General features: G+C 48.5%; 1 protein-coding gene across 4 annotated transcripts; it reads right to left on the bottom strand.

Moving 5' to 3' along the window:
* Positions 1-204: 204 nt before the first annotated feature.
* On the bottom strand, positions 205-23593 carry Enok (enoki mushroom). Of its 4 annotated transcripts, none has more exons than XM_071697245.1 (6): positions 22892-23593; positions 15307-16086; positions 10601-11067; positions 8921-10434; positions 6549-6901; positions 205-6472 (listed from the first exon to the last, which is right to left on the bottom strand). In XM_071697245.1, the coding sequence occupies exons 2-6, from the start codon at positions 15850-15852 to the stop codon at positions 2114-2116; spliced, it is 7239 nt and encodes a 2412-aa protein (XP_071553346.1). In that variant the 5' UTR covers positions 15853-16086; positions 22892-23593; the 3' UTR covers positions 205-2113. The 4 variants fall into 4 exon arrangements, with proteins under 4 accessions (XP_071553346.1, XP_071553345.1, XP_071553348.1 ...); XM_071697244.1 differs by having other exon boundaries at positions 22898-23593; XM_071697247.1 differs by having other exon boundaries at positions 10346-10434; positions 22898-23571.
* Between the last annotated feature and the right edge of the window lie 2018 nt (positions 23594-25611).

Here is a 25611-nt window from a genome sequence, read left to right as displayed (position 1 = left end):
TTTCCCAATGTATCATACAGAAATTATGGACTTATTTCACTTTTGCTCAGAATCCTTCAAATACAAGCTAGAGCTCTGATCGCATTTCCTATGTCCAGGATGAAGTAACAAAGCTTGTAGAGGATCGAGTTCGCGCAGGATGATTCTGCACATTACGCGTCGTCGTACATATGGCACCTGGAAACGAACAAAGACACGATCACGTATTTTTGATTTCTTTTTTATTTGTTAGTAGTCTTTTTTTTAGATCTATGTACAATAAATATTGATGTATTTTTATACATTATTAATTATCTTATTCAATTACTCTAAGCTAGGCGATTCGCCGTTTTTCTTTCGTTTTCTTTTCGTTCTCTCGTCTGAAAAAATTAAACTCGTAACGTTTCGTACCATAAATATATTATTTTTTTTTGTCGTCACGACCGTTCCGCGAAGCGTCGCCCACAACGAGGGAGGGAAATTACGCGGTTTCGGGACAATGTGTTCAGGGTAACGCGCTTATGTTACCGGTGTTCCTCTTTCCTTCACTTCGCGAAGGGAAATCGACGTACGCGCACGCTTTCTCTCGCGATTTCGATACAAAAAATAATTTCGGCACGAGTCTCGCGACGCTTCGTGGAAGAGCCTGATTGCGCGCTCCGTTATTCATTTCGAAACTAGAGCTACCCTCTCGCGATATTAGATAATAAAAACATATAATAATGAATGCTCGAACGAAGGCGTGACATCGTACATGTGACAATTAAAATATAACGCATGATTCCTGTGTGAGTTTCTGTATATATGTATGTATGTATGTATGTATGTACTGTTTTGTATGCGTGTGTGTTTCACATCTGTCACAATAGTAATGATTATTAATGATAATAGTAATAACAAGTCATAAAAATTATGTAAACGATGGCGTTGACGATCGAGACTGACGATTTTACACTGGTGAGACGATGTCGGCGACAATTAATCGACTTCCGTAATAATACAATTAGGATTATCATAGCAGTTACGCAGATACCTTTTTTTTTCCTTTATGATACAGTAAAGTACAAGTGTGCCAACTTAAACAACAATGCTCAACAATTGATAATATCAAACAGAATATTATTCGTAAATATATTTATATATATTTATATATATATATAAATACATAAAACGTAACACTGCTGCGGTTTCGCGAAGGAATGCCCTACTAAAAATAGGTGTCCGCATTTTCTTTTCTTTTATTTCGTCCACCCCCACTTTTCTTTCTTTCTTTCGAATTAGAGGTGAAGGGCAGCGCGGTACCTTAGCCGACGGAAATTAATCCGCCCAAGATAACGTCTCGTCTCCCTTCCCCTTTTTTTTCTCCTAATTTAAACGCACAAGTATACGAACTCGTGCCTTCGAAGAATCACCGATCGATAACTATGATTAAATTGTACCTTGTGTGCAATCTTTGTCGACAAGTTAAGAATCAGTTTAATACGAGCCTTCCTCGAGCACAGAGGAGAAACATCCCGCAGTTAACGGGCGTGGGTGGAGAGGATCGTATCAATTATCCTCCCTTATCTTTCTCCTGTTTTTTTTTCTTCTGAAATTGAATGTGCAGTTAAAACAGTAATGCGCATTATATATTCGCGTAGCGAATTTCGGACGTACTGGCGTATATAAGACACACGCTAATACACTAGTGATTCGCGAATATATTTTGCTGGGTAAAGAATTAAAATACACTATGTTTGACGAACGGATTTGCCGAACATGGATTCTGCTTCTGTTACAAGTGCGTCACTCAGTTCTCTCGCGATCCGCCGCACTGTTCATTACGGCTATCGACCGTCTGTGTTCGCCAATCACAGCGAGCACCATCACCATCAGAAGCTGCGTGGAGTACCTGGATCGGAAAAAGAGGATTGCTGACGCAAATAAATCAGGGTGACGAGAAGACTGGAGCAAGTCTGGCTCGCGGACAGAACTGATGAAAACGGCGAGCAGTCGGTCACGTAGCAGGAAATCGAAGATGGGTCGCCGTCGATGGTCGTATCGAAGAGAGCATTAACTTGTCGCGCGAAAAAGTTCGTTCGTCCGTCCGAACGTTGAGAGAGATTGATCCATTCGGGATAGGCGATGATCGCAGCTAGCGCGGCCTCATCGAGCTGTTGAGGGGCTGCATGAGACCGCCGTTGATGTAACCGTGGTACGTGGTGTAGACGGCCGCCGGGTTCTGCTGGTGCGGATCCTGCGGATACGGCGCCGGGACGTTGACCACGCCGACCGGCAGCTGACTCGCCTGGTTCATGAAGCCGCCGAGCTGCGCTGCCTGATTCATGTAACCGGTCGCCGGTTGTGCTACCCGGTAACCGTACTGGGCGGCCATGAGATTCGTGTTGAGGGCGACATTCGGGCTGACGCGGCTCGCGGCGCTCTGCATCTGCGGGCAGGCACCGCCCGGGTCGAGGGTCTGCCGATAGAGGCTCTCGCTGGGATACGGCTGCGTGAGCGACGGCATGTTGTTCGCGGACGAGCGCGAGGTGGACCGGCCGGGCGGTCCGGGCGTGCCAGGCGGCACGGTGTTAACGTTGTAATAGTTCTTCGCGTAGCCCAAGGGTCCAACCTGAGGTGGCGTCGGCAGTTGCCGCGACGACTGCGGGGGCGTCATGGTGTGTGGGATGGGTGGCGGCGGCGTGAGGTTCATCGCTGGCGGCGGCGTCGGCGGTATCATCTCCAAACCATTGGTGAGCTGCTGCAATTTTGCCAGACTGCACGAATTGGTGGTCTGATGACTACCGCCGGAGGCGGACAGCGGGGTCGGCGCCGGGGTATGCGAGTGCGGCGGCATCGCGCTCGTTTGTATGTAGAAATTCGTGGCGGTGGTGCAAGGCGTCGGCGCGCCAGAACGACCGCTGCGATGCTGGATCACGTAGGTATTCTGTGTGGGGAAGCCTTGCGAACCCGCCGCCACTGCCATGTAATTGCCCTGCGAGATCACGGCCATGTTGTGCGAGTGCGCGGCGTGCGGGGTGTGCGAGTGCGGATGCGGCACTGCCGGAGGCACGCTCATCGACGGCGACTGCTGATACTGCGGGGGCACCGCCACGTGCGCCGTGTGCGCGACGGTACTGCTGTGACTGGTCGCGATGCTGTGCTGAGAGGTCTGGGTGGAGTGGGACGTCGGTGGAGTGGCCCGATGCGACCTGCTACTCTGCTGCGTCGACCTGGACCTATGTGTGGTCTGTGAACCGCGCTTGCTGTGCGATTGAGATTGTTGAGTTTGCTGCGGTTGCTGTTGAGGCTGGGGCTGCTGCTGATGCGCAGGTTGCTGTTGCTGCTGCGACTGGGTTTGCTGAGACTGACTGTGCGCCATACTTTGACTCTGCGCCTGCTGCGCCAGCGACAGCTGCATCGGTTGCGGCGTGTGCGACTGGGGCAACGGCTGCGGCGTATGACTTTGAGGCAACGGTTGCGGACTCTGCGTAGGTATACTCTGCGGCGTGTGCGACTGCGGCATTGGTTGCGGCGTATGACTCTGCGGAAGTGGCTGCGGACTATGGGTCGGGATGCTCTGCGGAGTACGCGGCTGCTGGAGAGATTGCGGGGTGTGTGGCTGATGCATCGAGTGAATGCTCGGGTGATGGGCCGGCGGAGTATGCATCGAGCAGTCGGCGTACTGCACCTGCTGCGGCATATTCACCGGCACCGACGACGTAACCGGCGTCGCAATCTGCATGGGAACCGAGATCGGCACGCTTACAGACGGTGGGATAGACGGTAAAGCACTGGGCGGTCTCTCCACGCTGTTTTGCGACGCGAGATCGCTGGCGATGGAAGTGGGCGACTCCAGGCCCAACTGACTCACATCTAGGTCGCACTGGCTGTAATGCAGCGAGTGGACCGAGTTAGTCGTCGAGTCCGGCGTGTAGACTCCCATGGACGGCAGATCCGGTTGCGACGGCGGTGTTCTCTTCACCGAACCCGGATTCTCCAGATGCGGCGTAGTCTTGCCACTCTCCGGCGAATGCTGCTTCAGTTCTTCCGTTTGATTCTGTAACTGCAAGGTCGTATCCTGATGCTCCACAGCGGGCAACGGTTTCTCCTGCAGCGTGAGGGGCTCAGCTTCCGACGTCACCGCCGCGTTGACGAGAGCGCACGTGTCCTTTTTCTCCACGAGTAAAGGTTCCGTTTTTGGTCGCGACAAATCAATTTTGGTATCCTTCGGCGTTTCGGGAACGAGCTCCTCTTTAGGAGGGCTATCACGGTCGTCCTTTTTCGGCATGACGCTGCTCTCCGACTTCTCGACTTCCTCCTCTTTTGGTGAAGCAACTGGTTCAGGTACTGATTTCGATGCCTCCGGACTGCAAACTGGACGCTTCTCAGTCTCGGAGTCCTTATCACATTCGTTTAAAGTTTCAGTCTGATCGTCGCCGACCGCTAGTGATAGATCCGCTGCTTCCGTCTTCTGCAACGAGCTCTCGTCGTTGTCTTTCTCCAGAATCTTGTTATCCGGTTTCTCGTCCTCACACAATTCTGTCACGGGATTCTCCGTGCTGGGCGAGGCCGATTGCGTCACGAGTTTAGGCGTCGGTGCGGCTATTTCTTCCTCTTCTCCTTCATCCTCATCGCCGCCCTCATATTCGCCGGAACCCTCGGATACCACTTCCGTTTCCGTGGGAACGGGCAAACCACTATCTTCCGTGGTCTCGCTCTTGTTGTCAATGTTACTGGAGTGCTTCGCGGACGGTGACTCCGGCACCGACGGTTGCTTGTTTCGAACAGGAGAGTTCTTCATCGACTCGGGTGGTGGAGACAACGAAGGAGGCGGTATCACAGGACTTTCGGCTCTATTCTTCGTGCTGGGAGATTCCGGCGTAAGTTGCGGCATCTTCAGAGCCTCCGCCGTCGTTTTGCCTCTCCCCCGCCTGGACAGTGGCGAGTTCTTAACATCTCGCACTTCCTCTTTACCATTACACTGCGTCGTCTCCTCCAGAGCTTTCTTCTCCTTCGCCTGCAACTTTGTTTGTCTGCTGGTAACTTTCAACAAAAGATCGTCCACTTTGCATTGTTTCTTTGCTGGTTTAGGCGGACTCGACGCAGAATCTAATTTGGAGAGTGTTTTTCTAGTGTCCATCGATGTTTCTTTCAGAGATTCCCTTTCTTTCGCTTTACTATCCCTCTCTCTTACTTTCTCCTTCTCCTTCTCGCGCTCCCGTTCAGTTTCTCGCTCTCTCTCCTTTTCCTTTTCTCTTAGAGATTCTCGCGTCCTCTTCCTACTGCTGACTTCTATTTTCTCTTCCTCGGCTTCAAGCTTCTCGGAATGTTTTCGTTTTCGCAAAGGCGTGATGACTGATTCGGACACAAGCGTTTTAGGTGGTCTGATCCTTCTCCTCGACATCGTCATTTGCACTGACTTCGGCGTATTCGTCGGAGTTACGTTCTTTGCCGAGTTCAGGGCACGCGCGTTTCTCGGTGTAGACGTTACACTCTTAGCTTCTGTTTCCGCGCGAGAATCTTTCCGATTCTCTGTTCTCTCGGAACTACGGCTTTCTCTTACGGATTCTTTCGGTTCTCTCAACTCTTTCGCCGCTTTAATTTCCTTCGTATCTTTGACATCCTTCTCTTCTTTGGACGCGTCCTTGTGAGACGCTGCAGTCTTCTGCGAAACCTTCGGTTTCAATGGTGTCGATTTCAAAGACGTCGGTTTCAAAGGCGTCGATTTCCTTTGACTTACTCTCCTACCGCGTGGCTTCTTCTTTATCTTCACTCTTTGTATTTTCTCGACAACGGCTGGCACGGGCTTAGGCTCCATCGTAGGAGACATTTCCGAGCTAGTGTCACCGCTCTCCTCTGGATTCTGATACGGATTAGGGATTTGCGTGAGCAACGGTATCCATCTGAGACAGTCGGGATCCAACTTGATGCGGAAACTCTTTCGTACTTTCGCCATGTAAGCATCTACCTTGCTCCAATCAACTACCACAGCCACTTTATTAGTGTTCGCATCTCCCGGCAGATGAACCGACCTTATAAATCCGAGCAATTGCATTGCTGTTGCGATATCGTGCGCCGACACGCCAGTCTCCTTCGTAATGTCGCTCAGCTTGACATTAGTATCGCTCCGATGCGCGTCCAGGTATTCGAGCACTACGCTCTTCCAAAAGGAATGATACGACACTCGACCGAGATCTGAAAGCGGTTTTTCCGGCGTTCCCGGGATGCCTTCGACCTTGGATAACAGGTAACTGAATTCTATGAGAAATCTGCCAAAACCTTGTCGTTGATATTGCGGCAGGGTCATAATGCAGGACACGTTGTACCTCTGAGCCGGACAGTGTTTCTCCTTGCTGAAGTAACCGACCAAATGACAGCCGTACTTGTCGTTTTTGGTCATAGCATAAAAGAGAAACGGCTCTACATCGTAATAGAGAGTCTTGTGATCCAAAAATAACTTTGCCAGTAAACACAGATTTTGACAGTATATTTTGTTTACGTTACCATCGATCTGGAATATCAAAACGTTCCCATTAGTTTCTTTCTAATCAGACGAAAGAAGCGATAATACATATTATGATACGTACCTCAAACACGGACAATCCATCGCACCTATAAATCTCGGTGGCAGGTGGATGTCTCCACTGACACTTGTCCATATGCCTGTCCAATACTGCCCGGCTTTTCGTATACTTGAGACAAAACTCGCAGAAGAACAATTTCGGTAATCGTGCGTATTCCTGAGGGAACGGGCTAGAATACCATGTCTCCACCTCGTATCGACCGAATACTATCGCAGCGGGGTTCCGCGCATTGTCGGACGATTGTTCATTCTTGTCATTGCTAACCGTCAGCCGAGCTCTCTCACGAGCTTCCTGGATCAGATCTACATCCTTCTGCGTGACTCCTGGCGGTAAGGTCTGCGGCACGATTAGTTCATCTGTAAAAACAAGAAAAATGATTACGAGTGTTAACCGAATTCCTCCACCGATTATACATTTCAATATTATCATTTAACAATTTGTTTTCTATTTTTTTCTCTGTTGTTATCAATCAGTTTTATAATTAGTCAATGTTTAAGTCATTAATGCAATTGCTTTACGTATGTACGAGATACTGCTACCTACTGCAACAGTTTGTTGTATGAGAAAACATAAGAAAAACGATGTGTTCTATGTAAAAGAAATCTGACGAACAAAGTCGTAAGTAAGAAATGTCATGAACAATTTGACATGATAGTTAAACGTTAAATATATCATATATTTGTGCATATAGTTTAAAAATTATAAATTTTAAAATACTTTCCTAACTTACTTTCCTAAGTAAGTTTGAAGTGCGCATTGATGTCGCACGTTACAAGATAAAAATTAAAGTTACTATGACAATGTTCTCTAAATGTTTGTACGAAAAGCGATTTTACTAAGGTTTATTACCCATGGTTCGAATACTAATAATTTGGGTAAACTAGGTGTCAAAATAACGGGGTATTAGTCACGTCCTGTTGGAGAAATCAGTTGGTCAACAGATAAAAATTAAGCAAAATTAATTGAACGGCATTAGCATGGTGACAATAGCAATCTAACGTAATATAACAAAAAAATGCGAATAATAATTCAGTTGCCGTTAATAATGTGAGTAGTTTCCAAAGCAAAGCTGTGGGTTAGATTAGTGGGATGTGTTGGCAGAGTATCAAAGTTGGCTCTTCGTCGGCAGGAACTTTTTTTGTTCTTTTTCTCTTTTTTTTTTCGTGAAGGGGTAAGGGGGCGGTGTTAACAGTGCCTGCTAAGTGTCAGCAGCAGCAGGTAGGCTCCGATGTGAATGGTATAAGGAGGCGGCTGAGTGAGATAAGTGCCACCCAGTGCCGTGTTTCTTCAGTGCCTGGAAATTGTATTTCGGTCTTTTTGTACAAGGAGAGGAAGAACAGAGAATGAATCAATCCGAAGTGTTCGATTAAGCGTCGCACAGTATGCAAAATGAATTCCATTTTGCATGAAATGTACAACCAAAATTGATCACTCGTATGTATCTTTTTCTTTTTTGGAAAATAGAACTTTGTAATCTGTAAGTTGACTTGTCAAAATTCAATCAGAGAACTCGTTTTGCGCGATTAATGTACGAAAACCATGTAAGCCATAATATAAATCGGTCAATTGGTCAAAATAAAGAATAGTCCAAATGTACAATGAGAGACCAAAGTTTCTCTATAAAAGTTGTGCGAATGTTATATGTACATGATATGATACATTGACAGATGCGACTATGGTGTATCCTGTACAAGTATCCTGAAAAATGAGAGATAACTAAATTTAAGGTAACAAATACAGGATGAAGACCTCTACATAAGGACGTATTCTTCAAAATTGTTTTAGTATTTCTCGATTTTGACAGCCATCTCCAAATGTATGTATGCATGGACAAAGGAAAAAAAATGCCAGAGCCAAGTAATAATATGATTAACAACATGCAATAGTGTCCACAGTGTAAAACAAATGAAAATAAATTCTTTAAATTGTTCTAATAGAGATGTATGTATCTTCCAATTATTATATCTCCGTATCTCTTCTGCAATAAACATATCTACAAGTCATCACTGGTTTTACACCATGTAGCAGATAAACGTCCTATCAAGAAACCTGATTGTTCGCAATCTCTTCTTAAAATCAGCCATACCACAAATTGTAATTATTTTTTTATATACAAAACATTTTTCCAATTGGATGTCTCCAAGCTAGACAATTTTTGTAACTTTTCCACAATATCATCGGAACAATCACGTCATCTTGAAAAAAGTTATCGGACATCAGACGCACGTGTACCACACATCATACCACACCACACCGCCAACACATCCACGTGGTCGTGAGCGAGGATTAGATTAGAAGGAAGTCTTCATTGCGACTTTTTTTTAGGGTGCATCATCGAGGTTAGGAACTTGTGAACGGGTGGGGTAGACTCTTACCCTTCCTGGTGGAGCAGGGTGTCGCGCGGGGTGTCGTGGTGGTGTTGGTGGTGGTGGCGCTAGTACAGGCTCGTGGATTGGACTTTGGATTAGGACTTGATTTGACAGGATCGGAACCGAGGCCTGAGGATTTCGCAACGGCGGGTGCAGGGTGGCGTATCTGCGTACTCATATCCGAAGCTGTTTGCTTCTTTCGTGATTGCTGCTGCTGCTGCTGCTGCTGCTCGTGTCTCGACGGTGAGGCTGGATCCGCGGCACACTTCACGAGCGACGTGTTGTCACGCATCAGTTTTCTCCTCTCATGCTCGTGTCTTTTACTGTTCACCGCAGTTTTTACCAGACCCGAGGGCGTCATCCTCGGTAATTTCTCGTTAATCGAACTTAATACATTCTCGTCGGAAGGTACAAAGATACCGGGCTTCGGTAATCTCGATATCTCAGTGGTAGCTTCAGTCTTTTTACGATCTTTGAGTTTATTCGTGCCAGATGAGTCGTCCGGTTTGTTTCTATGTGCCTCTCTGCCTCTCGGAATTTTATTCGTCTTAGCAGTATCCTCCGTGTTAGGCCTTTTCCTCCGGTCTGGCGCGTAATTCGGCGCCGGTATACCGGCCGATCTCGCCCTGCTGTTCGCGGGTGCTGAAAAAAAGTGACTCAAGCCGTCGAATAGACCTCTCAATTGGCCGCTTCCAGGCTTGACCTTGGTATCCTTATCCGCGCTCGCAACCTGTGCAGTATTGGGCTCGGATTTATCTTTCTTTTTGTTATCTGACGGATTAACAGTAGCTGGCTGTTGTATATGTAAGCCAAATGTCGGCGTATCGCTCACGTTGAGTTTGGGTAATGGCGCGCCAAAAGTATTGGTATTGCTGAAGAAAGGCGACTCTACGTTCAGTTTGGCGGCGGCGGCGGCGAAACCCCACGGCTTGTCCTCGTTGAGGTCACAAGCGAATGGCGCCTTCGCCTTAGGAGACTCGATTCTCCCATCCTGGACTTCGTCCGACGAGGAGGAATCGCTGCTCTCGCTCGAGCTATTGCCCTCCTCGTCGTCTTCGTCGTCCTCATCGTCATCCTCATCACTACTATCGCTGCCTTCCGAGCTCTCGCTGCTATTACCAGCCTCGCTGCTGCTGCTACTGCTGCTAGATACTCGCGGCGTTCCGACCTTTTTCGGGTTCGCGGTACCGCCCCGGGTCGACCTAACGTTAACGTTCCGCGAGGGCCTAGATTTATCACCGCCCCCCACCCGCTTTAGTTTACTGTGCTCAGCGTTAAACGCGCTCAATCTAAAGAACTTTTGCTTCTCCTTGGAGATCCTGTCGTTCTTTTCCTCGAGCAGCCTACCCTGGCCTGCGAGTGGGGTGGGGGGTTGTGGTAAAGGAGAGGAAATCAAAGGTGGTTGACGAGGGGAGACAACACCCGCATTACCGTCCGTGCTGCTGTCCACCTGAGCCACTCCCGCGCTGCCCTTCTTGCCCGGATTCGCGTTCGCCAAGCTTTTTCTGGATACCATCGATCTGCAAAAAAAATCACCAACAACGTGTACATTAGTCCTGACATAAAATCGTTTTATTACATATTTTTTTTATCTCAATTTTTATTTTAAAGTCAAAATATTATCATAAGGCAGACACAACGAGTGAAAGAGAGATTTTGTTAATCGAATATGCAAGCAACACTTACTTTCGATTCTCACGTAACTTGCTGAACCTCTTCCTCGCGCTCGTCGGCGTGTCCTCGGTCGAATTTGCATCCTGCGCCTTGCCCCGCTTACCGTCGTCCTTGCTCACCGGCGTGTGCGCCGTTTGGCAGTGTCGACACTTCCAGGGCGCCTTGTTCTTCTTGTCGAGGGCGGGATCGAGGCAGGCGGGATGGAAACATTTCACGCAGCCGGCGCACTTGACGAGATAATTCTGCGACTCCCGCTCCAGCTGGCAGCCGGCGCAGGTTGACGAACAGTCGTCGCAGGACCAGGTTATTCCTCGATCGACAAGTACCGAGAGCTCCGGTGGCGCGCAGGAATTGTGCAGGGCCGCGCCGCAGACGCTGCACCTGCTTAGCTTCTCGTTGGCGTTCCGCTTGCTGTTGTTGTTGTTGCCGGCCATCGTGGCACCGAGGCACTCTCTGCATATCGGCAATGGAGCCGGCAACTGCGGAAAACGGATAGAAGTCGATAAATCAATGAAATAAAAATATCCAAATAAAAGTATTTAAGTAAGTAATTGTAATATAGCGTAAGTATACAATAATAGAATTTATAGGATTTATATATTTTCAGCTTTATCCCTAGTATACATACTGGGGTCTTCGAGACCTCACGTAAAGTAGAAATATCTACCATTGGAGAATGATACAATTTTTCAACGTGTTTATTGGTACTTACTATAATTTTAGATTAATTCTGAATAATTGTACGTATTTTTCAGTTTATTTACAATCGAAAAAAAAGGAAGTCAAAATACGGTGATTTTCTCGAGAGTTATAATGAAAAAAGTAGTGGGGTCCTTCCAACCCCAGTGGGGTATCTACGTATACGAAAAATAAGTGTGTATATCCTGGGTTAAGTATACATGCTCATGAGATAGCGTCAAACGTTGTTGAGAATATATTTCATCTAGAAGAGGAAAATCCTATAAAACGCAAAGTAATTTAAACAGCGAAACTTCTGATGCCTTCACGCGTCAGCTGTATATCAGCCGCCACATATCGGCCGGTTCGATACCATCTATCATTACGTATCACATATACAAAAGACGAGTGAGTCCCGGTGTGGAACACATAATTATTCATTTCGGTAGCGGTAACGCAGAAATACTGGCTAGACACGGCGGTACTCGTATGCGTCGGAAAGGGTGCATCTTATTAAGAGCGCGTTGCGCCAACGGTGCAGCGGCGGTAGCGATAATTTCGAAGAAATGCTCTTTCACAAATATTCTCTGCATTCGCGGAAACGCGTTATAAACTGTGAGCATTGTGTAACATTCTCGTGTTTTAATCCTCCGCAAACCTACATTCAGGAGTATTTTTAAGCTTATAATTAATTAAAATTATTCATAATTTTAATTTATATACATAAATTAAATATTAAAATTATATTTAATTATATTTAATGACTTAATTATTTATATGTAAAATATAAATGAATAACACAATATTAAAATGTTTCTTATACTCCGAAAGTTTCAAGAAGTATTGAACAGCTATATAAGCAAGCCCTGTTCGATTCTTCGCAAAGGGCAAAAGAAAGCTTTCCATTTCTCTATATATAAATCGGCTCTTTTCGATCATTTTTGCGCATTTTTTAAAACGTTAAATCGCTCAAACATCATGTAAAACGAAGCAGCGATCTAATGCAAATACACGCACGGGGTTGTTGTTTCCTTCAGTCCAGAAGACGGTGAATTAGAGAGAAAGTGTACGCGGTGCGAGCAGCCTCCGTTTCACGCACCAGATCGCTGCGACCTGTTGCGCGATTGGACAACTCGCTGTATCGGCGCTTTTACGCGTGCATCCGCAAATGTTTCACGCGCGAACGTCGCCCCCGTTAATTTCATTCCCCGTCGAAGTCGCGAAACACGCTCCGGGTCATCGCAACCCAGGGCGGTATCGTGCTGCTGTCGGGCATTATAAACATCGACACGCTGGTTGCCCAAATTAGCTTACAATTAATCGCGAAACAAGGACTGATGACGGTATCCGAAATCGCGCCGCTCGCATACCTCCAATAAGATCTTAAACTGTTCTAAAAAGCAGACAGCACGCATACCAAAAATCGGGACATAAGACATCTTTAAGACGTCTTTGGACATGGTGCTCTCTGGGAATCGTTCCAAAAATTTTTTTTAATCCGCAACTTATCAGATAGACATTCGATAAGTCACACGAGAGTCTCGATACCCAGACAGCACGCATGTCCAAAATTGGAACATAAAACGTTTCAATGATGTCGTTAAGACGTCTTATGTCACGATTTTGGACATGCGTACTGTCGGGGTATTGAGACTCTCGTGTGACTTACTGAATGTCTGTCTGATAAGTTGCGGATTAAAAAATAATTTTGGAACGAAATCCAGACAGCACCATGTCGAAAATCGGGGCATAAGACGTCATTAAGACGTCCTTTAGACATCGTATCATAAGACGTCTTAAAGATGTCTTAAAGATGTCTGTGTCCGATTTTGGACATGGTGCTGTCTAGGTGTAGTCCATCAATCGGCGTTCGTGACATGTGAAAAAATTAATTAAAATTCGGCTCGAATCTCTCGGTCTTTCAAGAGGGTTGCTCCTCGACAGAAAAACATTTCGAAATATTTCCTCAGTGACTAATACGGGCAATTTGCATTCTAGCGGAGTCTAGGCAAATGAAATTCCATCTCGCTGGATCGCTCTCGAGGATCAACGACTCTCTGTGGAAGGCATTCAGCTCGGACTCGGACGAATCGGGCTTATGCGTCCCCGCGCGGACCAACAAGGGGGCGACGTCGCCGACGAGCGTCGCGATCGACCGCGGGGCGGCTGGTCTCGCCCGCTGTGTAATTTTCAAAATGGTCGTTCTCGCAAAACAGCGCGCGGTCGGCGATCGATCGCTCCCGCGGCCGGCGATTTGCGGCGTAACGACGAGGCAGCCGGGGAAAAGAAAGGAAAAAAAAAGCGCGGGAAATGGACGCCGAGCGACGTACGGCACCCGTCATCGGCCCCCCTGCGCGCTCGCGTAAGCGCGGGGGGGTAACCCACCTGATGCGCGACTGGGACGGTATCGGCGAGGACCCGCGTCGGCGCGCCGCGATTTTTCGCGCTCAAAACGCGGTGGGAGAAAGAAAGAGAGCGCGATTCCGCGGACGGAGGATCAATAAGAGAGAAGTTATACAAAACGAACCCGCCGGAAGTCGCCCGAGATAGCCCATCGTCCCGGCGCGGCGCGCGATCTCGACCTTTCGTCCCTCCCTCGCCTTCCCGTCCGTTCTCCAGCCGCCCTCCGTCCCCCCTCGGCCCCACCGTCGTCGTCGTCGTCCCACTCCAGCGGTCGCCAACCGACATTCCCAACATCGCCGGAACGTGGGCACTACGGCGTGACCCGGCGCAATACTTTTCCGGCTTCGAGCGTTCCTCCGGTTTGCGCGCGCGAACCGAGCGGCGCGTAACGCGAGCGACTCGGTGGGAAGAGATCCGCGATTAGATTCGACGGGTACGCCGATGCCGTCCCTATACGCGTCTCGCAACTTCAACGGTCTAAGCGGTTTGCTCCGATTGTTTGAGAGGAATTTTGCGTTTTCGCGAGAACAATCTGGTCTGATTGGTCTGCGAAGCGTATTAGACTTATGTCTATTTCTACCACGGTAGATTAACTTTAATATCGGTTTAACTTACCTTTTATCTTTTTCTAATTCTTAAAACTAGAAAAAGATAAAAAGAAATGGACATCAGAGATTTAGGAAACTACTACTGGAGCGCGAAACGCGAATCCCCAACGCGGAACCGCCAGAGAATTCAATGGTGAACACACGCGTCCGAATCTGCAGCGATTTATTCGATGACGAATTACTGTTTTATTCTGATTATTTCATAGCGATAATGCCATTCGGGGCGATTGCAACGCGATATCGAGAAAGCTAAATTTACTCAAGTACGCGAATTTACTTAAGTACGAGTTTAAAGTCGTAAAAAATGCGCAACTTTGCTCCAAGAGATGACAGCGAAGATAAAACCACGATACAACGCTAGAAGCTTAAATTAATGATACGAAAATCATTGCTTCCTTCTAGTATCGCTAATGTCAAGTAGAATTAAATTAATCAATCAGAATTAAATTAACTCTTTCATCTAGCTTTAATCCTATAATAGCTCCAAAAGTTCTAGTAGTAATAGTTCTAGTCGTAATAGCTAGTTAGTCAATAGTTGGAATAGTTTCAGTTAGTCTTATTAAATAGAGAAGAACCAATCAAGTTGAGATTATCTACACAGAAAAAAAGAATATTCTTGATTTGAAAATATCTTTCAACGTGGAATCAATTTGAAATGATATTATATTACGTTAAACGAAGAAAACTTGCTTGAATTAAGTCATTTATAGTTCAACCAAGAAAATAAGTAGAAATTCTTATAAGAAGATTATAGATTGTTGCGTATGTACGCAACATTAACGCGTTAATTTGAATATACATATAAGTTTCGATTTAAAACTTCTTTTCTTCTGCGCAGTGTTAATAAAATTAGGTTTCTCTCTATCCTTTAACGGACCATATCATCAGAGAAGTAAAATATATGGGAGTATAAAGCTGTGCAATCAAGTCGACATCTTCGTCGGTAATTTCGACGGGTCACAAGACGCACTTCCCAGAGAATGACTCATCATCGACGCACGACGTTACACGCTGGTCAAAATGACTCACCTTGGGCGCGGGCGGTTCCCTAGGCGGCGTATGAGCGGCATCGCTGAACTTCTTGAAAAACGGCGGCCTGTCCGTTTGCCGGAAGAGTTTGCCGTCCTGGAGTACCAGGCCCCGTTCGACCGCTCGCTTGGCAGAGAGCTTGAGGGCGATCCTAAGATCGCCCTCGGTATCCTCCTCGACACGGTGACTCTGCCTAATGTACCTCTCGATGCTCCTCAGATTCGAACCCTCGCGCTCGCCAAGTTCGCGCACAGCCTTGCCCAAGACCTTGCTGATGTCGGTCGATTTGGAGACCCTGAGCTTCTTGGATTGAAGAATGCCTGGATCCTTGTACGAAGACTGGCCCTTGTTGAAGATCTTGAGCACATCGCCGCGCTTCACGGCGACCTCCAGGTGCTCGGAAATCTCCTCCTCGTGGAAATTGTGATGCTGGCGTATCGCGTGACATATCCGTTCGACGCTCGGTCGTTGCTTTTGGCTACGGATCTTCCGGATCGCGTCTAAAAACCAGGCTGACCACGTCTCGGGCGCCTCGGGTTCGTCCATCGCGTCTCCGTCGGCGGCGCGGACGGCGCGGACGGCGACGACGACGACGACGGCGGCGGCGAAGTCACGGCCAGTGCTTCCTTGTCCCCTTCCTCCTCCACCTCCTGCCGATAGGCGACGTCACGGTCAACGATGGACGTTTACATTCTGCTATGACTCTTCAGTTTTCCCGGCTTGGATGCTAAGCCCTCACCGCCTCCTCTCACGTTCTCACCGCGGGCTATTGCGCTGACCCTGAAACGAGAGCACGGATTGAACGGGGTTGCAAAAGTCGTGCGTGGGAGTCTGCCGAGTTTCGGCCCCGCCGGCTCTAAACGATCCTTCCGATATGCCGCATCGCGTGGCATATCCGACATTCCCTAACTCGAAAGCTGTCCGGCAACTGGCAATGTATCTCGTGCAAGAAATCGATCGAATTATTCGCCACCGTTTATCGACATACTTATCCAGAGGGGTAAATACGCAGGATTGTAATTACGCTGTACGTGCGGTGTAATTCTAGAGTAAATTTCCTTTTCGATACACCATAAATACGAGCAAACACTAGCTTAAGGGGGATGCCACGTGGGAGCGATGGACTTTTAATTAACGGGTTCGATCCCTCATCCCATATACAGTTCTTAAATTCGTAATCCGCGTAAAGCGGCTCCCTGGCACCTTTAAGTTGAGGATTGTGCATGTGACTGATACCCACATCTCACGTTAAACAAATATTGCGAATGTTCATAAAAATTCATCTTTAGAAGAAGCCAAGATTTACCTAAGACTATAGAACCAATGTTGATTGATTAAGGAGGGTGGTTAGTAAAATCACTTTGATAAGAATTAGTTCAAATTTACGGAGAATATTCGTCTATGGGAATCTGTCGTCCATGCCAAAGTTGAAGACAATCGTCTGCATGGTTGTCGAGTAATTAATTATTGAAGTTATACTCTTGTCTCTCTCTTATACACGGGCGACACAGCAGAAATGTTACCTAACCTGTAATGTAACTCTCGAAAGCATATTAAAAATGATAAGAATTTAGTGAAAATAGGTGCAAATAACTCTTTACATATTTAGGAAGAACTTTCTCGAAGACTGAAATGATTCGTCTTTATAGTTATCAAGAAATTGTAAAAATAAAATAGGACCACATTTATTATTTCCACATTTCAATGTGGATAATAACGTATTTGGGTTTCAATTGTACAAACAACTCTTTTTAAACCTTAAGAAACAGCAATTAAATGCATGCGACGAAAATCTAACCTATTGCTTTTCCCCTGCCGCGCGCCCCTTCCCCGCACGAAGAGCGAACCAACCTCCTTAATTGATTAATTGAAACACTATCCTACATCATGTATAATAATTATAAATTAATTTCATCATTAACGAAAGTTTGTTATTTTAATCACAGTTCTGCGTCTTAATATGTGTCTGTTCAGTGAGTTTTGTATGTTTAATCGCTACAGTAGAATTTTCATTATCATAAGCATATAATGACAAAATATTGCGTAATATGATTAAACAAGACTAGCCTCATGGGTACTGTATTAAATAGCACACTTTAATTTTTTTTATTTTACATTGTTATTAAGCTATACGCGTCGCTTAAAATGTGTATATATTTAAAATGTTGTATTAGGAGGTATATGCTTTTTGCAAACGTTTTAAAAAATGTCGATATCAGTCGACATATTAAAATGAATTTTACACGCTCGTTCAATTCGACTCGCGTTCCTCGCGTTCCATTATGAGGACCAAGCGCGCGAAGAAGATTCCTCGCGTGCCCGCGACATCGGAACTCGCCGGAATTACACCGGCTTTCAGAATCCTATTAGGTGTATCCAGATTTATTCTGCGCGTCTTTGTTCGCCCGCTAACGCGTTATACAACACCGCGCGTTCGATTCTTACGATCGGGTCACGCGATTTTCGACTCCGGTCGTAAACGACTTGTCCGGTTTCCCCCCTGAGCGATGAACTTTCTCCTGCGCGCGCGAAGCGTGCGTGCGTGAGTGCGTGAGTGCCGCGGCAGCGCGCGCGCACACAGCGGTACGGAGCAAATATTTAAAATCACCGTGCCTGACAGCGGGTATTGCGCAACGCGCGAACAGCTCACAGCCTTATTAAAATCGGTCGCGCGTATACGCCGAGACGCACGACCGCGGTGAGATCTCCGCGGGATCGTGATACAACGAAATATAATAAGAATAGAGTAGATATATCGATTGATCCCCGACATAACTGTTCCGTCAAGAAACTTCGAAGACGTAGCGTACCAGGTGTCTCAGACCTGGCAAGCCACTTTTTCACACGTTCGACCGCCTTAAAGCGGACCTCTCCTTAATAAAAATGCCGAGCGAGATCGTCATTTGTTTCAAATGATTTCTAATTTAACGTCAGATTAGTAAAACAGTGATCAAGCTAAAGGGACATGAAAGAATAAACACCTAAGATGGTAAAAAGATAATAAACAAGAAAAAATAAAGAAAACGAGAAGTGAGAAGTAAAGCTCTTATTTATTATCGACAGCGTTTGTAGTAATTTTAATTTTTTCTATGAAATTCAGAACTCTTTTTCTAAAAATTGAGCAAAAACATATCCAGTAATATGCCTGTGTCAATCATTTTATCTCGTTTTTCATTTTTACTCTAATTCCATGATTTAAATTAACTTTCAGAAAATCAAGAGGGTATTATAACATTTCAAAGTGAGTATCTTAAAGCAAAAAAGCTCTGTGATCCGAAAAAGATTTTCTCAGAACAAACTTTTGCAGATCCAAGAAGATATTACTCACAACTCTTTCTCGAAACGTTATATCGTCATTTGACCGCTGAACTTTCGGCAAAAAAAAAGAGAAAAAGAAAAAAAGAGGAACGGTCGCGACTGACTCTCGTTAGCTTCGAGTTTCTGTCGTCGCGGTCTAAGCGTGAGAAACAATGCGCCCGGCTTTGGTGGCCGCGTGGCCTAAACGCTCCCGATCGAGCACGTGTATACGGCGTTTATTTAATGCGCGCGGGATACACGAAGCGCAATTCTCGGGTAAGGAGAGTTCGGCCGTAGGTCGAGCCGAGAGAGATCCATTGTTCGAGAGGAGACAAAGACCACCCACCGTTTTCGTGCAATATCCATATCGCGTATGCACGCTTCGATCGCTGACGGAAATCGCGTTAAAAGATCATGCCCATTTAGCAATTGGATAATAGTCGCGCAATCTGGAATTACATCTCCTTCTGGCCGTATAGAAGGTGCTCTCCTGCTTACATCGTTAGACGTAATTAAATTTATACTAATCTAATCCAACTGTCCCGCGTAAAAGTAGTTCTTTTAAAACAAAAAGACAAATTGGTACATTTATTCAATTCGTGAATCGAATTTATAAATTTATATAATCTGATCAACTACCCCGTGTGTGTGTGTGTGTGTGTGTGTGTGTGTAAAAGTAGTTCTTCTAAAGTCGTAAATAAAAAGACAAATTTCGATTCGTATCCTTGACAAATTTCGGGAACCACAAATAACTGCGTCTTAAAATTGTAAGTAAAAGATAACACATTGATTCATATTTATTTGATTCGCGAATCGAATTTAACATCATCCGAGATGCGAAAATATTGGAAATAGAGGCAGTAACTTTTACGCCTCGGTAATAATTTAGACGCTCTGGAAATTCCCGAAACGGACACGTCATGGATCAGATATCGACTAAATGTCAATGGACGTGAAAGTCTCGACAGAAAACGTCGCCGATACCGCAACCGGGCGAGCACGGAAAAGGTTTAATTATGCGAGAATCAAACGCGACAGCTGTGCGCCTCCGATCCGATGTGGTCGCGATACGAGTTGACCTAGGCCAGTGATAATAAATATACCGGCGGTTTAAGCGTCGACACCCGCCGAGGAAGGCACGCGAGAGAGAGAGAGAGAGAGAGAGAGAGAGAGAGAGAGAGAGAGAAAAAGACACTGCGGAACATCCAGTGAAACCGGCTTCGTTCTAAACCCTCGGCCACCGGGGTACTTCTCACCACGTGCGCGGTCTATTCTCGAAAGTGACGTCTACGGTCCCCAGGGACGGGTCCCCGCTGTTTCCCGCCAAAACTTCACTCGACTTCCGGCAACCAATCCTTCCATTCTCGAAGCGACGAAGTGAGACGCACGTGATGCACCACATACCGCAGGAATTTTCCTATATCCTTGAACAACCGGGGGACGACCATCTCGATACGCGTAGTACGCTCTGGAAACTATCGCCTCGAGACGCGAATGAAATATTCCGTGGGAAATTCGACATTTTCCTCGATCGTATTAGAGTCATTTAAAGCATAGTTGTAAAGTATTAAAGCGTTAAATGTGTGAGATCGAGAGCTTTCCTCAAGCACGTCAAAAAACATGGAGTGTGCACGATCAATAAAACTCGTTATTCGCGTATTTCGGAACCCCCTGTATAAATCATATATAGATTTAAAAAAAATAAATTAACTGGACACTCGGGCTGTCGCGGAAAATTCTATTGTCGGGCAACACTTAACGAGAAAAAGAAGAGGCCGGTTACGCGGCTCATATTATTATCGCCGGAAGAGTGACGCGACGTGACGCAATTCGGCGACACACTCCAAGGCTCCCGTTGCACCGGCGTAGATTAGCGCTAGCGCCCATTATCTCAGTTTCGTCTATTTTAAGATGTAGAACCGCTATCGGGAAAAATAAAATAGCGAGTCGTTAACTTGGATTCTCGCGACGTTGACTAATGCTGATCGCGACATTCGCGACAAAGCAAAGATCGCGCTCTTATCTCGCCCGTGGAAGCTATCGTTACGTACCACATTGTCTCCAAAGAGATCGAATCGTAATCTCTGGAAAGGAGAAACGCGGCCGAGACATTGGAAACCTTTCGAATACGGACAAACGCGCGGAGTGCACGGGTAAAAAAAAAAAAAGAGAAGAACGCGGAGAAACGATCCTCGTTGCGCGCGGAAACGTCAATGGAACGCGCCGCGCGTTTATCGCCGCAGTTTTATCGTGCTGCTTCAATGAGAGATACCCATAGTACTTGCATCTTTACTATGCGGACTTTTAACGTTCCATTGACGAGCGCGGTTCTTTGAGCGCGCGCGCGCGCGCGAGCGAGCGAGCGACGGGGGAGGGAAAACAGAGATTTTCTACGATGAATAATGACACACTTTCGGAGCAAGGCGACTCGCGAAATGCCGCGAGAGAGATCCCGCGAAACTGAACTCGCGGGGAAACCTGTGCGTCTTCTATTTCGACGGGGAACGTGCGAAAATAATCCACGACGGGAACGCGACGTAAAGGACGCGTCCAAACCTGTTTCGCGCTTCGAACGGAAGTTACCAAACCTTCCTGGGACGTATACGATCCTCCGTGGACGAGTTAAGGATCGATCACTGCGTAGGACAGAACGGAGAGAGAGAGAGAGAGAGATATGGAGAGCGACGGAGGAAGGAGGCCGCGGACGCGCTTTTCGCTCTCCTCAGTCCTCTCCCGCCGTCTTTCTCCGCTCGCGCGCAGCTATCTTATTAGGCAAAATGAAATACCGGCTGAACGAACACGTCCGTCTGTTTGTCCGTCGTTCGTCCGGTTAAGACGATGGGGCCGAGGGCGAGGAGAGGCCGCCGGCTGCGCGTGTTTACCGGGGCCCCTCTCACCCGACAAACAAACGAATGAGCGAACGAAAGAAAGAAAGAACGAACGAACGAACGAACGAACGAACGAGCGTGTGGAGCGTGTGTGAGCGAGCAAGCGAGCGAGGCCGAAGGTGAGGACGCGGAGAAGAGCGGAGACAGAGACAGAAAGAGAGAGAGAGAAAGAGGGAGAGAGCGAGCCAGCTGCCGTCGCTACCGAGGCGAGGAGCGGTTTGTCGTCGAACGACCCTAACTGCTGCCGCCCGTCGCCCGTCGCTCGACGAAGCGTGCACGCGCGAGAAGCATGCGTTTCGCCCCGGCGGAGTGCGATCGAGACGACGAGAGGCGAAAAAGGCAGAAAAAGAGAGATGTAGCTAAAGCGAGAGAGAGAGAGAGAGAGAGAGAGAGAGAGACGGGAAGAACAAAAACGGACGAGAGCGGAGTAGATGGACAGACGGACGGACGAGCGATCGATCGGTCGCGGCGACACGCAAATTGGCGCGCGCGACGGAAAATCGCGGGAACGCGATGGAACGAGCCTGTGGGAATCGCGCGGGTCACCGCGAGCCCACCGCTACCGCCACCGCCACCGCCGAGCGTTAAACGGCACTTGGCCGTCCGACGGGTAGCCATTTTGAGCGAACGTTCTCGCACGGGAGAACCGTTCTGCCACGGCGAGCCGTGGCACGTAAATCCGCGGCGAATCGAACGCGTCGCGCGCTCGAGAGCGACGGCCGTCGGCGACGACCGACGACCTCGTCGCCGACGGCCGTCGCCGAGCGACGCGACGGCGCTCCCGACGGGAGCCGAGAAACGCGCGCGCGAGAGCGAGCAAACGTCACGGGATGTCCTCGCGGGACGTCGACGCGGATGAACGCTCCGCGCGCCGTCGGCCGACGCGCGGACGTCGTCGGGGCGGACGGGAAGGCGAGCGAGCGGGCGAGCACACGTCGGTGTGCCCGTGCGACGGGCAGCCATCTTGGGGCCGGAGAGTCGCGCACGGGCCGCTTCTCGGGTTCCGTTCCGGAAGCACCGCGAGCCGCGCCGTCCAGGCCCAGGCGTTTCCGCGCGGTCCCCGTCGGCCGACCGCGCGCGTCCTTCCTCGTCCTTCTCCGCCGCCGTCGCCTCGCGATCGCCTCTCGTTTCCCCGCGGCTCGCGGTTTCCCGTCGGAAAAAACGTCGATGTCTCGCGCGGACGACGCTCGTCCGTCGCTCGACACGACGCAGGAAACCTCGTACTCGTTTTTCCCTCCTCTCTTCCCCCGCGCGCTCGCTTTCTCGCGCCGACGGCCACCGCTCCCGGCCCCGTATGCATCGCGCGGCGACGGCAACGGCGACGGCGACGACGGCGCGTGGTTTTTCCACGGATGTAAGATCGTCGGGACGGCGGCGATCCAGGCGGGTGCGACGTTTACCTGTACCTGTACGCGGCGATCCCATCGATAAATCCATAGAGCACGTACGCGGGCGCGGGTCCACCGGGTGTACCGTAACACTTGGACACGTAATCACGATCACCAATTATCTCGCGACAACGGCGTCACATTTCACACAAATCAACAAAGGTTACCCACTTGAACAAAGATGGCGGTCGCGCGGGGGTTACACACTACGCGCACGCGGTGGGGAGCGCACTGCGCACGCCGCGCGCTCCGCTCCGGCGAGCGACGACGGAAGCGCGAAACACGGGAACGCCGCCGTAAAGCGGCACGCGTTCCCCGTCGGCCAATCCCGGCGCGGCGTCTCCGTCCGACACACCGACGTGCACCGACGCGTCTCTCGCACACACCACTGACACACCACGCGCTCTCTCTCGCGGCCCGATCACATGTGACATGGCGTCCCGAGTCCCGAGTTTACGATAAGATGTATGGTGCGCGCACGCGCGCGCGCACGTGAAAACGCGATTCCACGTATGCGCGCAGCGGGACGATTGTGTTAGATTAATGCCTGCATATGTCCCGGCCGCGCGTATATCTCGTACGATCGGGCGCGTTAATAGCCCGCGAGCTCAAACTACTCCAACTTCACTCGCGAACGATTAGAGTCAAAACCACGTGCTAGACTGGCAAACACTATGACGCAATATCTATCCGAGGAGAAAGAAAGGGGTACGAGAAGGTGGGAAAGAAGATTAATGGTTATTCTTACAAACGGTACACAAAAGAAGAACGCCACGACGTCGACACTGTCGACAGTTGCGCAAAAGCGCCCACGTGGAGCGAGAAAACAAGTGATGGGAAAAGAAAGGACCTGCACTGTTTCTCTCTTTGTAAAACATTAATAAGATTAATGCACTCACAGGGATCGTTTCGCGACGCGCGAGAATCTTCCTTGGTTCTCCTCGGGGGACGAACGTGCGAACGAAAAAGCGTGAGAGAACTGAGAGACACTTCTCGAACGTCGCGCAGAGAGGAAGACCGGACCCGGTTGTGAGCGAGGAGCGAGCGGCGCCGTCGTCCGACTGCTGACATGCGCCGTTTACGCGCCCGACTGTACACAGACACGTCACCGGTTTTACAGGTGTCGCGCGTACGTATGCGCACTCCGCGTGCATGTGTGCGACGCGCGCGAAATACGAATCATCTGCGTGTGTGTGTGCGCGCACCAATTCGCGCGCGCTGCTCAACGGCGATGCCGCGCGGCAACGGCGAACACGCGGGTTTCGTTCTCGTCCAGCGTCGATTCCGCCACGACTATGGCCGCCCGTTTCTCTCGACCGTGGCGACAGGCGTGCGGTGCGCTCGACGAGTGCCACGCAACGCGGCTGAAACCGCTGAGAGAACGAAGAGAACTGCCGCGAACGAGGCGCGACAGGGATGTATTCGCTAAAACGAGTCGTTCCCCCTTTTTCTTCTCGCGCTCCGGAGCAAACCCCTTTTTTTCTTCCTCCCTGCGCTTCTTTCCTGTCGCTTTCCCGTTTCAACCTAGAGGTTCGCTCTTTCTTTTTCTCTTCACTTTGGGAAGAAAAAGATGAAAGATGAACGCTGCAAAAAGTCCAGCTAAAAAGAACAGATCTACTACGTTAGGAATATTTTTTTGTTTCCGAGGCTTTTGCATTTTTGTTCGGCGCCTGAGGCGACCCTGTTCCAACCCAGGTAGCAAGCTGACGTTATTTGTCGGCATTTTGACAAAGAAAACTCAATAAATGCCGCTTTTTCTCTTTCTGTCTCTTTAAAAATGCAGAAAAAGGGACAATCCAAAGACTGAATTTCATGAAAATTCAAAAAAATGAATGAATGAACGATTTACACGTCGCATGTGGTAGGTTTCGGTCTCGGAAGGTCTCTTTTTGTACAAAATACGCGTGGAGATATATTTATCATACTAAAAGGAAATCGATAGCCTTATATAAAACAGACCGTCACGGAAAAGCGACAGATCTTCCACGTCAATCTAACAATAATCTACCTCTATACTTCCTTGTTCGTTAAAAGAAGCGAAGAAACGCGACTATTCGCAGAGGCAAATTGACCCTAGTCCCGCGATCGAACGATCGTCGTAACTGTTCGAAAGGTGCTATGTATACAGGAAGGTGCCGGGCTTAATACGACACTGTTGGGGCGGCGAGTGACGCGCGTTACTCGCGCTGTTTATATGCAAAACGCACGGTATGTCCGATGCAATTTCGTAATGATTATTGATTTTTTTTTTTAAGAACCGTGTCTCTTTTCCGCCGCCGCGCCGTCCATCCGTCTCTCTCCGCCTCGCCGCTCGATACGTCCTCTCCGTCCCGCTCGCCAAACGCCGCAGTTCGGCCGCATATCGTCCCGCCCGCACGACGCACGCGTGCGGCGTCTCGCATAATTGAATACCCTACGCTCCCGGCCGGACGGTATCGCCCGACCAGCGCGGCCGCGCGTATGCGAAGCTAACCGGCAAATTCTCGGCACAATATCTACATACCTCGGTGATTGTATTGATTTTCCCCGACAGTATGTAAATTAGCGTGCCGCGATGTAAGTATCGCGCGAGGGAGAAATTCTGCGCAGTTTGTCTCCGAGCGGACACACTCGGGGCAACAGGCCCGCGAGACGATTTAGTCTTGTTAATCCAGCAAATTGGTATCTTTTTTTTCCTTCGAAATCACGCCGTCGACCTGATACAGCACGCGCTGCTCGAGTATCTTCTTAAA

The sequence above is a fragment of the Temnothorax nylanderi genome, unplaced genomic scaffold, assembly GCF_030848795.1.
Source record: "Temnothorax nylanderi isolate EJ_2023f unplaced genomic scaffold, tnyl_v1.0 TNYL_tig0011_pilon, whole genome shotgun sequence".
NCBI lineage: Eukaryota > Metazoa > Arthropoda > Insecta > Hymenoptera > Formicidae > Temnothorax > Temnothorax nylanderi.
Note: the sequence above shows the minus strand (reverse complement) of the source record. Positions and strands in the feature narration are given on the sequence as shown.